Source organism: Mirounga angustirostris, unplaced genomic scaffold, assembly GCF_029215605.1.
Source record: "Mirounga angustirostris isolate CCGP_5_RB_7025 unplaced genomic scaffold, mMirAng1.0.hap1 SCAF_5, whole genome shotgun sequence".
Lineage (NCBI taxonomy): Eukaryota > Metazoa > Chordata > Mammalia > Carnivora > Phocidae > Mirounga > Mirounga angustirostris.
This window is the reverse complement of record NW_026991713.1, coordinates 52,854,741-52,872,263: the sequence shown is the minus strand read 5'-3', so window position 1 is coordinate 52,872,263 and position 17,523 is coordinate 52,854,741. Positions and strand designations below refer to the sequence as shown.

At 33.6% G+C, this 17,523-nt stretch overlaps 1 protein-coding gene across 9 annotated transcripts in view; it reads left to right on the top strand.

The window, feature by feature from the left end:
• The window catches only part of MON2 (MON2 homolog, regulator of endosome-to-Golgi trafficking), a 112,165-nt gene that overhangs the window by 10,597 nt on the left and 84,045 nt on the right, over positions 1–17,523 (top strand). For 6 of the 9 annotated variants that reach the window (XR_008505959.1, XR_008505960.2, XM_045873064.3 and 3 more), the window contains 4 exons: positions 4,513–4,576; positions 12,987–13,114; positions 14,074–14,205; positions 16,145–16,274. Coding sequence is in view for 7 of the 9 variants with exons in the window: in XM_045873064.3 (XP_045729020.1) it covers positions 4,513–4,576; positions 12,987–13,114; positions 14,074–14,205; positions 16,145–16,274 (454 nt within the window). In the remaining 2 variants the exon portion in view is untranslated. Of the gene's footprint in view, positions 1–4,512; positions 4,577–9,706; positions 9,788–12,986; positions 13,115–14,073; positions 14,206–16,144; positions 16,275–17,523 lie in introns of all 9 variants that reach the window. The other 3 variants (XM_064590967.1, XM_064590968.1, XM_054506948.2) reach the window with 2 other exon arrangements.

Sequence of the window (17,523 nt, the reverse complement as noted above, 5' to 3'; positions counted from 1 at the left end):
GCATCAGATTTCCTCTGGGTCACATTTCCTCTGGATTTTTCAATTAGTGGGCAATGAAGTCTCCTCCTCTACTTAGAACTTTTTATGTTTTTGTTTAGAAACATTTATTATATATCTCCTGTATGCCAGGCACTGTGTTAGGCATTAGTAATATGGAGGGATGAATGGAATATATTTCTTGTCCTTATGGGGCTTATACTAGAATGGAGGAACAGACATGTAATGAGATGATTGGGATAAAGTGTTACAGGTACAAATCATAGATAACCCACAAAGATGGAAAAGCTTTTTGATAGTTGCCACAGAAAAAAGTTGATGGAAGAAATTATTTTTGTCTTTGCTTATGGCACTATAAGAGTGCCAAAATCAGGAGAGCTCACTCCATAAGTCTACAATTATCTTTATGTTGTCAGCAGTGGTTTAATTTCAGCAAAGCATTATTTGTCACATTAAATTAGTGTTAATTTGGGTTTGTATATAACTTGTGAATTTATTGGGTTTACAATTTAAGAGCTGTAAAATAAGGAGTTTATTCCTAATTTGATTTATACATGCTTAGATTTGTCAGTAACTGGGTAGGTCTATGAGGTGATTTTTTTTTTTTTTCCTTTTAAAGGATGTCCTTACACTACTCAGTTTTGAGAAACACTGGTAGGGATGGGTGCTGGGGAACCATGGAAAATTTGAATCAGTGGAGGAATGGAGGGCAAGATTATAGGCAGAGAAATCTCATAGTTTAGGTTGATAATGAGAAGTTTGAGTTAAGGTGCAGAAGTGGGGTTTGAGAAGGAAGGATAAGATATGCTTACTACATAGCCTTTGTGGTTGATGTGATTTGTGGGATGAGGGAGAAACTACAGATGTCTAGTCAGTGACTGGATGGATGCTGCTGCTGTTCAGAAAAAGAGAGATTAATTATAGGGAGGAGAAACAAGTTTTTCTGGGGTTGAAGTGGAAGTGTGTGGAGGGAGGGACAAGATGACACCTATTTTGAATATCTTGAATTTAAGGTGCCTCTTAAACATTAGGTTAATAAGTCCTATAGTTTGGGAGACAGGCAAGGACAGGAATATAGTTTAGGAGTCTTCAGCATTTAGAAAGTTGCTGAAACCATGGAATTATGAGATTGCCCAGGAAGGGTTTATTGAAAGAGAAGTGAGGCCAAGGATATTCTAGATGGTCTTGGGAGAGGAGTCCACATTCTCTTTGTCTCTGTTTTTCTGTGCCAAAGTCCCTGGTGAGTATGTCTATTTGGGTAAGCAAAGAATATTGAAAAAAAGAAAAAATATTACTTGAGAGAGATTAATTTTAAGAGTAAAAAGTATTAAATACTACAGTGTATTTAATTTTAGTGTTTTTTTCCTAACTCAGATTACCCCCAGGAATAGAGATATTAGACTACCCACCTTAACCTATGCGATCTCTATCCAAGTCCACAGAAATGGCAACTTTTTTTTTTTTAATTGGCACGAGGGCCAATTCAGGAAAAAAAAAGCCTGTGTTTATAGTTGAGTAGTTTCCTTATGGATATACAAGATACCTGATCAGAGTAGAGGATACTTTTAAAGCAAGAACTTAAAGACTATTCTTCACATAGACTATCCTTGATAAGCAGAAGGCAATCTGAGTCTGAATACCTCCATTTATAAAAGACACTCTCGAAGATGTAGCTAGGCCTGTGTATGAAGTAAGACTGCAGTGGTTAAGGGGCCCCTGGTATACAAATGTTGTCAGTAAACACTGATAGACTTTCCAGCCACACAGGGTGCCTAGGGAATAAGCTGTTATATTTTCAAAGTTTGAGAGTAGAAACCTGTGTGTAAAAAATGGGGAACTCTTGAGATAGGTCTAATTATCTCTAAGGCAACAAATAATCCTTGTGGTGATTTTTTATGTTTAGGAATGAAAATACTGGTTATGTATCTCTTACACTACTTTGGAACTATTGTACTAAAAAAACCCACTTCTTATTCCTTTTCCTTATTGTGTATGTGTAAAAATAATTGTAAGCATTTTATACGCTTTACAGCTTATATATTTATACTTGTTTATACTTCTCTATGACACAGACATGGATAGACTATTAATTTATCTCAGGGAATCAAAATAGTGTCTGGCAAATTTGAAATCTTTTACTGACATCTGGTATCTGGCATGCCGTAGGACTGATTTTGGAAACTGTTAAGGTCAGACTAGCTAGAATTCAGAGTCAGGACAAATGACATTGGTATTTATGATGGTTCAGTTAGACCAATTTTTGTTGATGCTGAAGGAGAAAGATGTTGAATTTGAACATATAAGGGGTTCAAATGGTCAGTAGTGAAGAGGGGAAGAGCTTGAAAATGATGACTCACCTGAAGATACGAAAAAATACTGATGCCTAGCTTCCATTGGCATTCCTTGGAATGTGTTGCAATCTGGGCATCAGGATTTTTTTTAAGCCTTTGGTGTTTCTGCCCCAAATAATTAGAAAATCAGTCATCTTTCCCTGAAGAATTTTATTTTGCCTATATTTCTGCTTCTAGTCATGTTCATTTAATTTGGGACATTTCCATTTCTTAAAGTTGTAGAAGTAACTCCTAATGTATCAGGCTTCTTAATTTTGAGCAATGAAAGCTGACTCTGGCTGATTTTTTTTTTTTTTTTAAGATTTTATTTATTTATTTGACAGAGAGAGACATAGCGAGAGAGGGAACACAAGCAGGGGGAGTGGGAGAGGGAGAAGCAGGCTTCCTGCTGAGCAGGGAGCCCGACGTGGGGCTCGATCCCAGGACCCTGGGATCATGACCTGAGCCGGAGGCAGACGCCTAACGACTGAGCCACCCAGGCGCCCCCGACTCTGGCTGATTTAGCAGAAATGAAGTTTACTGATATGTATTGAGTGGCTCACATAATTGGTAGAAGGCTGGATGGGGCCAGCTTTAGAAAAAGTGCAGAAACAAAGGGAAGCTAAACAGCTAGAACCTGCTGTTCTCTGCCGAACAAGTGACTGGATACCTGAGATGGCACTGGCCGCTCGGTGCTGCCACTGGTTCTGCTCTTACTGCCCTGGGAAGTAGCTGTCACCTCCACTATTGCTGTCATCAGAAAGAATTTTCTCTTGTCTCTGCTTTTCTTTGTTATTAGCCTCCATATTCACAATCTCTGCTAGGTGTGTCTGTTTGGATTAGAATAGGCTCCCAGGGCATGTGGGAAAGCAAGTATCTGGCATTTTTCATTTTTAAGAGTGGAAGATAAGCTCTATCTTGCATCAAAACTCATGAAGTTGGGAAATCTCCAGACACAGGCAAGGTCTTCACATGCTTGGAAACCAACAAAATGACAAAGATCATATACTATACATAGTATAGCCTACAATATGGTATTTATTTTATGCATTTATCTGCTGCTCCTCACACTAAGAACCCACAGGACACGGGTGTTTTTCCATAATGATTTTTAAACCTTTAGAACCTGCTATCACTTGTCCCTTAGCAAGCAGTAAGAGATAACAAAATAAGAGAGCAAGTAGCAAGCAAATTAATAGGAAAACTTAGACATATAACATGAGTATTTATATATTATTTTTGGAAGTGTGGAGACCAGTATAAGTATAAAATAGGCATGTTTCTTGATAGTAAAAATGTTCTTAGTTTCCATGGTGGAAGTTATATATCAGTGTTATATGTCAACACTGTCCAATAGAAATATAATGTGGACCACAAATGCAATCAATCCATATGTGTAATTTTAAATTGCATTAAAAATATAAAGAAATAGGCATTTAATTTTATTAGTATATAATTTAACCTAATATATTCAAAATATTGTTTCAACATTTAATCAGTGTAAATATTTAAGGGATAGCCTACATTTACTTTTCATACTAAGTCTTCAAAATCTGATGCGTATTTTATACTTAGAGTACAGCTCCATTCAGATTAACCTCATATAGTGGCATGTAGCCAATGGCTACTGTATTGGACAGCACAGTTTTGTAGCACTGTGTAAAATGCTGTATAACTTCCAAATGCTGCCAGCTAACTGTACCTATGATGCAGTGTTTTAGGTGCCTTATGAAAATCTAATGGGTGTTTAAAAAAATGGAAACAAAGTAATGACAAAATTCTTGATTACTCATTCTCTTTGAATCCAAAACAGTTTTACTTGATTTTGCAGTGTTTTGCAATTTTTTTAATGGTGGGGTTGGAGGTATGAAATGGGGAAGAGAAACCTAGTTTTTTTCATTAGGCTTTGTTTTTGTTTATTATTTTTATATTTTATGAACATTTTAATTCATGAGGGGTTAGATGTGCCTTAGGCAGAGAAAGGCAACATACTCTAGTGCCGAGTTTGCATGTGAATAATCAAATGAATCATATTTTACTACATTTAATGTTTATGGCACTACTAGGCTTAGTTTCTGAAGTTTTTGAAAATAAAAAAAGACAATAGTGATCATATATGATTTCTTTCCCTAGATAATTCATGTTGATAGTAAGTTTTATGTTCTAATTATTTTTATTCTTGCAGGCTGCTGAATCAGGAATAATAAAAGTTAAAACAATAGCTGCACGAAACACCGAAATTTTGGCAGGTAATTTTTTGCTTAAAAATTCAACGATTAATGAAAATTTCACTAATAATAAAAGTAGAATCTTAAAAAAAAAAAAAACCCAGAAAACAGCCATCAGTTTCCTGTAGCCTCTCCTTTATGCCCTAGCATGCTGTTTATAGTGATAAAGAACATTTAAATGTCCCTAACTTATGAACTGATTGGGTTTCCCAAGGATGAATGTTATGAAATTCTCTGAAATCAGAAAGGTTAAAACTACTAACTCCTTACAGGCAAGGATTTGCATTCTCCTCCACATCTTGTTGATCACCTAAGACATACCTTACCCATAAAAGGCATTCAGTTAATATTTGTTGAGCTGAATGGAATGAAAGATTGGTTCTCAGTCCACCTTCCAAGATCTATTTTATCTTTATATAATATAAACAGGTGATAGTGTATTATTACAAATTTAGTAGTACTATATGAGTTTTGAATCCTAGGACTAAGATAGTATGGTCATGAAGAAAGAATGGGAGTGGGGTGGAGAAAAGAAAAAAATGTTTTCTTACATTCTCTTGATTGAACCTGGTTTTCAAAGAGGAATTTCAGGAGTTCCTCTTTGGCACTCTTTTTGATACTCAGTTTACTTCTTTCTTTTCTTTGGTGCCTTTTTGTTCTTGCCTCTGTAATGAACATGGAAAAGGAAACTAGCATTTTCTGAGAATCTGTTATATGTGAGACATTTGTGCCACTCTAATAAAAGACAGCCTTGTGGGGAAGTATTTTTATTTTATAGTAGAGCACATTGAGATGCAAAGAGATTAAGTTACTTGACTAAGGTCACATGATAAGTGGTGGAACTAGATTTAAGTCCAGGGCTGTTCAGAGTCCATGTTCTTCCCGCTACAGTATGCTGCCATAGTATTGTGAGGTTTCCACACTAGCTACTCCCTCCCAAGGGTTTATACTTAATCATTGGCTTACTTCACTGATCCTTCAGTCTGCATTTCCAGTTCCAGTGGTGCTATTGCTCTCAGCTGGTTATAGGAGAAAAGCAGCCCTATTAAGTTAATTGAAACAAAATCCAAATAGTGCAGAATCTCTCTAACTCTGATGAATCTCTTCACATTTTTAAAAGTGATACCAAAAAATCCCCAATTGGTGAAATCTCAGAGAGTATTACAACATGAAATGAGGACTTTTGGGGGCAGTTTTAAGGGTGGAAGGTGGATTTCACTTGGGCTTCCTGGGCTTTGCTGAACATTTGCCCTTAGGGTGAGCTCTCCTGTGTTGCATCTGTTTCTCACAGCTTCTTCTCTGATTTTGAACAATCTGTCGAAACACCAAGTAGTTTTATAACAATTATTCACAGCACTGAATAATGCTCTGTGTGCATTTTGAGAAGGGGTATAGTGAAAGTGGTGGGTAAAGGCAAAGGTAGGTATGGTTGGATTGGGAGGGTGGGCCTAGTGGGTTTTGGGAGATGCATGTTGGGTGGATTAGCTCCTGTGAGGAAACTAATGTTTCAAGATAAATTATGATCTGGATATTTTTAAATTAGCTAATCATATTAGAATATCATTACAAATATTAACTTTCGCTACTATAATTGCTGATATGGTAAGTCCTTAGTTGTTCACCAACAGAAGTTTTCGTTGGGTCTATAGCTGATGGAAGATTTTTTGAATAGACTGATTTCTTCAGAGGATCACTGGTGCTGAGTTCTATACCAAAGTAAAATGTTTAATTGGTTAATCTTAAGAACAAGAAAAATTTTGTCTCTGTCAGTATGAGTTTAATGTATAGGTGGGCTGTTCATTTTAATTCAGTTAGCTCTATTCAAATCATGCTAGTACAAATCTTTATGCACATACAATTGATAGTTCATGCTTTAAGATCCATGGTGTCCAGAGCCATGTACTTGAGGAGCTATATTAGTACTTAAACTGTTTCCTAGCATTTTTTTTATCAAGTATCTATAGCAATTGATACTTTAAAATTTATAGCTTTTTAAACCACTATCATCTTGAAAATCAAAGGCTCTTGAACAAGAAGAGTTTAGTCAATATATAGTTTCTAAATTACTTAATTAGAGTACAGTTAATACTAAGAAAAATTTGTAGTTAATTTCTTAAAAATTTTAATTTCTGGAGAAGTGTTTACTACTCTATAGCTATATTCTAGAGACTGTAGGTTACTACTTTTGTGCTATAATGGATGTTAAAGATACCAAACAATGGAGGAGTTGCATATGAAATGGGATATTGAATTCTCAGCTATCTCTACATATTCAGAAGATATAAAGGGTTGCTATAAAAATTAGAACCCTTAATTAGGATTAACTAGTCTGACCAGTGATATTCAATGTAGATTTCTAGCCAACTTTAGTTTTCTTAGATTTATTTTTCAAGGGAATGTTATTTACATTGCAGAATAAATCTTTGCTTTACATCTCCCCTTCTTTTAAGCATCCTCCTTTAATGTTTATTTTTCTTTGTTTTCACTGCTGTCATGAATGCTGACATAAGTGGGAATGCTATGCCAGGTAATGTCAGCATTGATTCAGATATACAGATCATTATCTCAAAATTTCCTTTTTCTTTAAAGATAAAGCTCTGCAAATGAGACATAGCAACATCAGGTTTTTCATTTACAAGGCCAAATGCCTTAATCTTACACTTGACTACCATATATTACAAAATGTTTTTATTAAGCCAGCTTATAGTATACTTGAGGTTGACTGAGAAGACTTGTGTTATACAAAAATTACATAAACAGAGAATCTGCTTTTTGAATATTTGAAACAAGGAAACCAGTGAAGTTGTGATATCTTAAAATTGTGTGTTTAACCCATACTCAAAACCGTAATGGTTACATCTACCTTTGGCTGCTTTCAGCTATTGTCAGTATACATATAGAATTTTCACATAGATGATCATTATGTATGATTTGTGTTCTTTTCTCACAGTTTCCCTCACCTTTTTCATATCTACACGGTCTTATTACTAAAAAGTCTTTAAGTAGCAGTGAGTAATTATACTTCAGAATTATTTTCTGATGTTAAAGATAATTTATCTGCTGATTTTATTTAGTATTTTCTATCTTATCAATACACATGCTTGTGATATCTTATAAACATCTATAGAATATATCATAAATACGTTCTTAATAAGGGAATAATTATGTAAGAATCACTAGGAGAGATGCAGAGATGAGTATAACTCACCTATAATCTAGATGGAAATATAAGAAGTATACTTGAAAATGCATATGTGCCTGCTGTTCATTCTGTTTAGCTTACCTGCTCTTCATTTGCCTTTTGAAGTGCTTTGCCAGAAATTTTCTCTTCTAGAGGACATACTTACCCGAGGTCAGGATCAATATCTTACTCTTCTTTATATTACTAATAGTTAACACATTACATAGGAAGTAAGCCCTCATTCAATGTAGGCTAATAGTGAGTTACTCCAAAATGCAAGTAAGTCTCTTAGTGCTGCCTCTACTGTGTTTTTCTACTTCCCAGTCTTTACTGTAATTTTACATGTTATATGATTCAGGTAGATGAATTTTGTCATACTTAGTTCATATCAGCCAGATAACAGAGTAATGAAGGAGACAGACCCTAAATGAGAATTTTAATACTGTGGTAAATGCCAAGATGGAAATATAGACAAGGCTTATTTTATTATAGGAACAGAGAGAAGGCACCCAACCCAGCCTGGAAATCTGAAGCTGAGTCTCAAAGCTTGAAAAGGAGTTAGCCAGGCAAATAAGGTGTAGAAGTGGAAAGTAAAGCAGATTACTTGCATATAAGAGGTATAAAACAGTTTGGTCTATTTGGATACACTATTCAAGTATTGCCTTTCTGTGACTTCCTGAGCTGCTTGATGGAAGAGTTTGAATCAGGGCAGTGGCACATTCATTTTAATGTTTTTATGTAAACGATTCTCACAGCGGTGGGAAGGTTTATTTCAGTATACCATCAGTAAGGTAGAGGTCTGTTGGTAGGCTAGTTCTGTCATCGGGCTAAATGACCTAGGGGGAATTAATTCCATGCCTACAAGTTAACCTAGTGGGCCAGAGATTGCATAGTTTCTCTAAAACATAATGTGTTCTTATTTATTCTTTTTTTCCTTGGATTTTTAAAAACTTTTTAACCTTTTAATTTGTATTCTTATATCGTTAAGTACTTTCCTTTGATGCTGTCTTTTCTAACTTTTAAAAATTGCTTCATAATATTATAGCAAGTGATTGTAGCTTATTTAACCATTCTTTTATGTTAGACATGTTTCAGTATTTGGAGACAGTGCTTTCTGAAAAGATAAAAGTCTATGCCTTTACCAGCAATATGTGAATGTATTTTTATAACATCCTTACCTGATAATTATCTTAAAAAATCTTTTTGGGAATTGAACAGGCAAATGACTTCTTATTTTAATTGACATTTGTCTTTAGTATTGAACATCTTCCTCCGAATATATTATTTCCTTTTTTCACTTTACATTTATTTCTTTGAGTTTTTGTGTTTTCTTATCAAATTATTTGAGCTGCTTATATAGCAAAAGTATTGACTTCCCATCATGTTTATATTTTCTACAAGTCATTTACCTTTTAAATTTTTATCTAGATGTTTTTCATTTTTACATAATCTGACTTTTCTCATTTGTTGTTTTGCACTTAGGAAGCCCTTCTCCTTCCACGTAGTAGTCATTTTTATTTTCTTTTAGTTCTTTTTTTTGTTTAATTTTTTTCTTAATTAATAATATGTGAGTGATGTGAGGACCTAGATTTTTTTTTCTTTTGCAAAATTACTAACCAATTGTACTAGTATCATTTGTTGAATAATCCTTCCTTTTCATATAATGTACTTTTAATATGAAACTGCCCATATTTTATTTGTCCTCCTATTCTTGAGTCACTTGAAGTATTTTTAGATCTTTTGAACCATTAAAATATTTTCTTAATGTTGTTAGAAATATCAGTCTTTTCCATAATTAAATTTTAAGGGGTTTTGAGGATAGCAGTCATGTCTACATCACATTTTATTTCTTTCACAAGAATTACAATTTGTTATTTAATGACCATTAAAATTTATCATAATGAAACTTTTATTAACCCCCATTAATGTGATTCATAGTGGGGTATCCTAGTTTAATTCTTTCTTTCCAGGATAAAAACTACAATTATGCAGTGAAACTGCTCAGAGCAAGGAAACCCCTAGGATATGGGGACCTGCTGGACCTCTTCCAGGTGTGTGAAAGTGTATCATTTGCTCTCACAGTTATAAAATTTGGAAATATATTTATCAACCTAGTGTTATTCTATTAAAGGAGTTATGTTTATTAAAGAACTTAGGTAAAAAATAAACTTTATTTTCCTGACCCCCGAAAAGCCTGTCTTTATATTTTAAAGGAAAATGAAATAGAGAGTTTTGATTAAAAAGAGTTGACCTTTTTCTCTTTCTTTCCTGGAATGAGTTTTAAAAATGGTTAGAGCAAGATATCTCTATTGTTCTACAGCTTTTTCCTCAGTGTGATTTCTAAAGTCTAAGCCCATAGGAAGGTTTTTATATAAAGCTCCATTTAAATAGCATGTCATTAAAATTATTGTATATAAAGAGAGAGCACCTGTCTCTCAGAAGAGCAAGATTAATTTCTGTTTAAGACTACTATCACTTTTAAAAGAAGAAAAAAAAAAACTAACTTTTTTTTTTTTGGTTATAATCTATCTTACTGCATTGTGATCTGGATATGGTAGATGTTTTCGTTTTCACACTATGCTTCAAAAGACAGAACAGATCAATAGGTTGTATCTTTTTTGTTATTGATGATTTATTCTGGATAACATAGAAACTTCCTTTTCGATTATTTTATTCTTATATAAACTGGGAGAAAAAAATGGGAAGGAGGCAAGAGATAGATATTTAATTCCTTTGAGTTACATTAAAATAAAATTTACAAAAATTATTATTTATTAATTTTTTTATTAAGTAGGCTTCACCCTGGGTGTGGAGCCCAATTCAGACTTGAACTCACTCCCCTAGGATCAAGAGTTGGACACTTAACCAACTGAGCCATCTAGATGCCCCTAAAAATTATTTTTAATACTATTTTAATTTATCCTAACTTGAGACACCTGGGTAACTGTGACTGACCTGTATACAACATTTCACTGAAATTCACCTTATTTTATTCATTCTAAGCTGCACAGATTTTTCACATTTTAGTATTCCCCAAATTGATATGCATCTTAAAATTGATGGCAGCTTAGAATCATTGTGGGCCAGGTAGTATGGAGGTTTCTTTTTCAGTGCATATGTGAACTTGTTTATAGGTATTCATATTATTATTACATCATTTGAATTATGTGCATTGTTGATATCCCATAAGTTTGACTCCTATTTAAAATGTCACCCTAGTTGTTGTACAGAAACTTTCTGTTGACATCTTATGGTAAGGTCAAAAAAGCACCAGCATCAATATGTGGGGAACGGGTGACATTGGCTTAGAAGATGACCTCAGAGACAATAATGAAGTATTCTTTCAATAAATGAGGCATCCCAAACAATCCGATTATAAAATGGGCAGAAAATCTATATAGACATTTTTTCAAAGGAGACATACAGATGGCCAATAAGTAGATGAAGAGATGATTTCTTTATGATACCCAAGTGTGTCTTGAAGTCATTGTCATCAGAGACTCAAGAAAGTTTTTTTTTTTCCTTCTATGAAGACAGTTTCTTTCCTTCATTTATCTGAAGACTTCAGGCAGTGCCGATCAGTGGTTCCTCTTGGATACTTTCAAAGGTTTTAACTTCTATTTGCATTAAGTGCTGTTTACCTTAAAGAGTGGCAGCATAATGTTGTGGGAAGAATAGCAAACCAGGAATTAGAAGACCTATTTTAAAAATCTGGCTTTACCACTTACTGTGCACTTGAGCCAAATCATGCTCTATAAACTCTCTCTGATTACTGTGATACTCAAATGAGAAACATGTTAACATCATAAAAATGATAAATATAACTTGTTACTATTGGAAATTTTTGTTTACCTAAACAACATTTAATGACTAAGCATGTTCAGCAGAATTGGGAATAGCCTCATACTTCAGAGATTCTGGCAGGTTTGAATATGGTAGCATATTTACTGCCTCAGAATAGTATTTTTTTTTTTTTTTTTTTTTTTTAGCTTTACTGTCCTTTGTTAACCATTCATATAAATGTTTCGAGACATTGTTATGGAAAATTTGTGACTCTGGGTTTGAATCAAAACTTTTATGCTTAAGAAAGCAAGGAAATAAGGCAAGGAGCCCTTTTGGAAACACTGTTCTTTGCCAATCATATTTGCCATCTCTTAGCTGTGTTAAATCAGTAATTTATGCTGGCATACTGAGGGACTTTGCAGAGTATGCTGTAGGAGATTGTGGACTTTATTTAGTATACTATAAAGGGAGCTTTGGGAGAAGAAAGGTGGGGATTTAAATGATGAAATTAATGTTAACACTGGTTTTTTATTTTTAATGGTGACTGTGGATGACTAACGATTTCTTTTGAAAAAACATGTTAAAACTCAGATTTGTATGTCTTAGTTACAAGTCTTAACCTCAAAAAATAATTGATGGATGTAGTACCTTTGAAAACCATATACCAAACACATAAGTTTAATGTTCTCTTTCCTTGGAATTCCATTTTATCTATTTAAATTCTCTGAGGATTACAGACCTGTCTTATTCATCTTTGTATAGCCATTAAGTAAGTGTATACTGGTTTAATTTCATTTTGTAAATTTAAGAAAGTATTCTTCAGTTTGTGCATTTTCTACCTTTTTACATTTTTGTTGCTACTTTAAAACTTCTGAAAGAATTGGCTTGATGGAAGGAGTTAAATTAAGATTTGGAATTACAGCATGTGCATCCAATTAACTTAAAGTAATGCTTTAGTAATAAGAGGAGTAATGTTATTGTTTTTAATGAGTTTATTTCTTGAAGAAATTAGGGCTGTGTAAATTCAAGGCATGTAATGAAATTCTAGAGAGCCTCTGAAGGGTGATGGGGATGATGTATATACTATTTCTAATTACTTTTTTCTTCTCTAGAATATTAATTCTTTTTCATATTTCCCCTTCTGCACTGTTGAAGAAATAGAGTGCTTCTCCGAGGCAGGATAGAACTTCTGAGAAGTTGTCCTTAAAGAGTTTATAGCAGGAGTTGGAGAAAAACCAAAAGATAGTGCTAGGAGAAAAGCATGGGAAAGCTGTAGCTAAGGAGGGTAGTTTAGATACAGAGTCTGTAGTATCCATCCAAAGTATTTTGACTCTTAACTGCTTGGTTTCTATTTTAGTATTTACATAAAGTGGTTTTTATTAAGATTGTTAATACTAGAAAATATATAAATGTATTCCTACTTGTGAATTTGATTTAATATTTATTTTATATGTGTTCTAAATAAAGCCTTGAAAGAAAACAGCTCAGAGGTTGTTCAGCCGTTTCTAATGGGTTGTGGAACCAAGGAGCCAAAGATTACTCAGCTGTGTTTGGCCGCCATTCAGAGACTCATGTCACATGAAGTCGTGTCTGAGGTAATGTGAAGATTTTATCTCAATTGTGCACCGAAGAATCAAATCAGGAGTTTTTATTAGGGGAGAATGAAGCAAACCTGATAATTTAATGTAAAACAGTTTATGTGCTATAAGGACATGGCTTAATTTTAAAAGATCACCAGATATTCTCACTATTAAACACTCATGAATAATGAATAAAAGTACATTTTGTCATGTCATGATTAGGAAATCACCATTCAGTGATACAGATCAGTGTCATTGAAGAGAATAAAATTTATAATTTTTTTAAAAAGGAGGAAAAATGATTTTCCTAGATTATCTGAAGTGATAATTTGTTGTTCATTAATTTGAGTGAATTGTTTGTATCTAACCTTATTATGTTAAAACAAGGAAAAAACATTTCATCACTACAAATCTGCATCCTGCTTTCAAATGTAATGGTGTTACCTTAACTTTATACTCCATAAGTTACTTTAATAGAAGTATATATTCTTTTTCCTTTAATGTAACATTCTAAACAATGTCAGATTTAATTGACTTTATAAATATGTTGTTAATTTGAGTTGCATTTTGTTTTTTGTATACATATTGTAAGTGGAATAATACATGAAATAGTAGCAGTCTCAGTTAATTTGCATATGTCTGTATTTATAAATGTCCAAATGAAATATACCCATATTGTAGAAATGAGCTTTGATTTTTGACTAGGTATCTCAGAACTGTATGCAGCTATTTGCATATATTCAAATGGTATATTTTAAAGAAATTTTTTTTTTTTGAGAAGAAAATTACTTAGCTGTGAATCTCAAATTAGTTGAGAGATGTGTTTTGATCTATAGATCTAGAAACATGGGGTTTGTTATTATGATCAAGAAATTCTCTCCAGGTGAGGTAATATTTGTACATCTTTTTTTATTTAGGGACCTAAACACCTTATATTTTATTTGCTGACAATAATTCAACTAATTATTTTACAGACTGCAGCTGGAAATATAATTAATATGCTTTGGCAGCTAATGGAAAACAGTCTTGAAGAACTTAAGCTACTTCAAACAGTTCTTGTTCTTTTAACAACCAATACAGTAGTTCATGATGAATCACTCTCTAAGGTAGGAAATCTGTTGTCAAAGTTCATAAGTGCTTTGAGACAGTATTTGAATGAGCTCGCTGAAAGAGGAAAGCCTGGTACTGTTTGTACCAAAAGCAGCTTCTCTGTCCATATAATGGACATTGCACATTAAAAACCACTGGTGCCTTATTTTCCCCAGATTAGAGTTGAAATCAAGGTAAGGTAATTGGCATTTATACTAGATAAGGCTGCATGTATGGTAGGGGTTTCTCATTTCTTTCCCATTCCTACCCTCTTTGGAACATGTTAACAGCTGTTCTATTATTTATTTCACTCTTTAAAAAGTTTTTTTTTAAACTATGAAGTATTTCTAAAGAACAGAAAGTACAGAGAATAATATAATAAAGAACAATCTTTAGTTAATGGTTTATTTATTAAGGAATTTGTTGGACTTTCAATAATAGTTATAATTTGCATACCTTTAATGATGGATGCCTAATAAAGTAGACTGCGCCCCTGCACAAATTTTTTAATAGACCCTTCACAAAATAAGATGGCTATTGAATACATGGAAAGTGGCTCAGCATCATTAGTTATCAGGGAAAAGCAAATTAAAACCACAAAGAGGTATCATTACACATCCATTAGAGTAGCTAAAATTGAAAAAGACCAACCATATCAGGTGTTGTTGTTGATGTGGGAAAGTGGTGAATTCACACATACTGCTGATGGGAGTGTGAAATTATAAAATCACTTTGGAGAACTAGCATTTTCTTTAAAAGTTTAACCTGTACTTGCTATATGATCCAGCCTTTTCACTTCTAGTTATTTATCCAAGGTAAATGAAAACATCTGTCATTACAAAGACTTGTATATGATGTTCACAGCAGCTTTATTCACAGTGGCTAAAAACTGGAAGCAGCTCAAATATCCATCAGCAGATGAATGGATAAGCAAAATATTTGGTATACCTATACTGTGAAATACTATTCAGGAATCAACAAGTACAAATTACTGATTCAAAGAACAACATAGATGAATTTTACAAATATTACAAGTAAAAGAAACCAGATACAAAAACAGTGCATCCTGAATGATGAAACGCTGTTTGTGGAAAATGCCAGCTTATCTGTAGTGAAAAAGGCAAGATGGTGGTTGCCTGGAGCCAAAGGTAGAGGAAAAAATGGAGGGCAAAAGAGCACAAGGAGACTTTTAGGGTGATGAAACTGTCTCGTATCTCGATTGTGGCAGTAGTTTTATGGGTGAATATAACTATGAGAACTCATCAAATTAAATACCTTAAAGAGATACAGTTTATTTTATAAAATTATACCTTAATCAACCTGAAGTTGATTTTTAAAAAGAAAAAATGACTTAAAAATTATAATTTTATTCATTTATATGCTTAGCATATTTATATAATACTACTCCAGATGATTTAGTGATATAACAAACTTTGAGTACTTGTTATTTGCAAAACAAGTCATTCTGGGGAAATAAAGCACAACACTTTTTTTTTTTTTAAGATTTTATTTATTTATTTGAGAGAGAGACAGAGACAGTAAGAGAGAGTAGGAGCAGGGAGAAGAGGGAGGAGCAGGCTCTCCTCTGAGCAGGGAGCCTGATGTGGGGCTCCATCCCAGGACCCCGGGATCATGACCTGAGCCGAAGGCAGACGCTTAACGACTGAGCCACCTAGGCGCCCCATCACAACACATTTTTATATACATGTTAAAAGAACCAAGTTGTGAAAGGCATATTTCACATTGTCTTACCTAAACTTATGTGGCTATATATTTACAGAGTTTGAATTATTTCAAAATCCAAGGATTTTAGTGATTTTATTGTATAAGAGAGTGGGACTTTTAGTATCTGTGATTGGAATAGCCAAACGTAAATTATTTAGTTTTGGGTTACATCAAATAAATAGTTATTCTGTTCTTCAGTCCTATTTCACTAAATGAAAATTGTTCTTTTAGGCAATTGTTCTTTGTTTTCGACTACACTTCACAAAAGATAATATTACAAATAATACAGCTGCTGCTACAGTGCGACAAGTTGTTACTGTTGTTTTTGAGAGGATGGTTGCTGAAGATGAACGACACAGAGGTAGAGTGATAAAAGTGGTTTCCTTTTCACAGTGTGTGGTTATTCTATCCACGATTTCTCTTTTGATTTTCAGTCTTTGCCCTGTGAACTTAGGCTGCCTAAAAACTAGACTACTTTAAAAAATATATTTACTTTACTAATATTATTATATTGACAGTGGCAGTTCAAAAAACTAAATCTGCAGCAGTGTTATCACCCCAAGAATAAACTCTATTTTCCATGTTTATTTCTAATTATGCATAATTTCACATTTTATATCAAATATTGCATTGTATGTATTTTTAGCCAAATATGACATTATATGAATTTTTCATTTTATTCTTTTATTTTTGTAACTTAGATTTTACTTTGTTTATTTGTTTATATTTTATTTATTTATTTGAGAGAGAGAGGGAGCGAGAGAGAGCAAGCGAGCACCAGTGGGGGAAGGGAGAGGGCGAAGCAGACTTCTGCTGAGCAGGGAGCCCGATGCCGGACTCGATCACAGGACCCTGGGATTGTAACCTGAGCCGAAGGCAGATGCTTAACTGACTGAGCCAACCAGGCGCCCTGTAATTTAAATTTTATTGGATGGACTATGTTTGGTGGCTATTCTACAGTTTAATGAACTAGTTTTCTATTGGACACTTACATTGTGTTTCGTATTTTAGTACTCTCTTGAGTGTCCTCCTACATATTTTTTTCCATTTGAATTACTTCTTTAAGGTAACTTTCCAAGAGTGGGTTTCCCTCACGTGAATTTTTGTCTGTACTTATTAGCATGTGTTAATGAAGGATATTTATGTAATGTAAAGCTTAATCTTTTCATATTTTCATCAAACACCTTTATTGTAATTTTAAACATCTTTTTCTTTGTGATTTTAAAAAATTTCCTAAAAACTTAGAAACATGTCAGAGAACTGAAGATACTGTTTCTGTAGTAGTTTTTATAGTTTGATAACTTTTAACTATAGAAATTACGTTTTATTCATTTGTTATTGGATGAAAGGTAAATTATTCCCCATGATTAGTTGAAAAGATCCTAAGGTGGTACCATCATGAGCAACCTGTCTACTTTATGTACTCAAGAAACAAAAGATTAAACTATCTTTCCCTTTTACATAGGGGAGAATCCCTATGTAATCCCCCTACCCCCAACTCTTAATGTTGTGCTATCTGTCATTTCATTTGAGGTTCTTTTGGTATTACTGATAAAAAATGGCAATACTATTAAGTAATGGTAATGCTGCCTATTCTAATAATTTCTTTA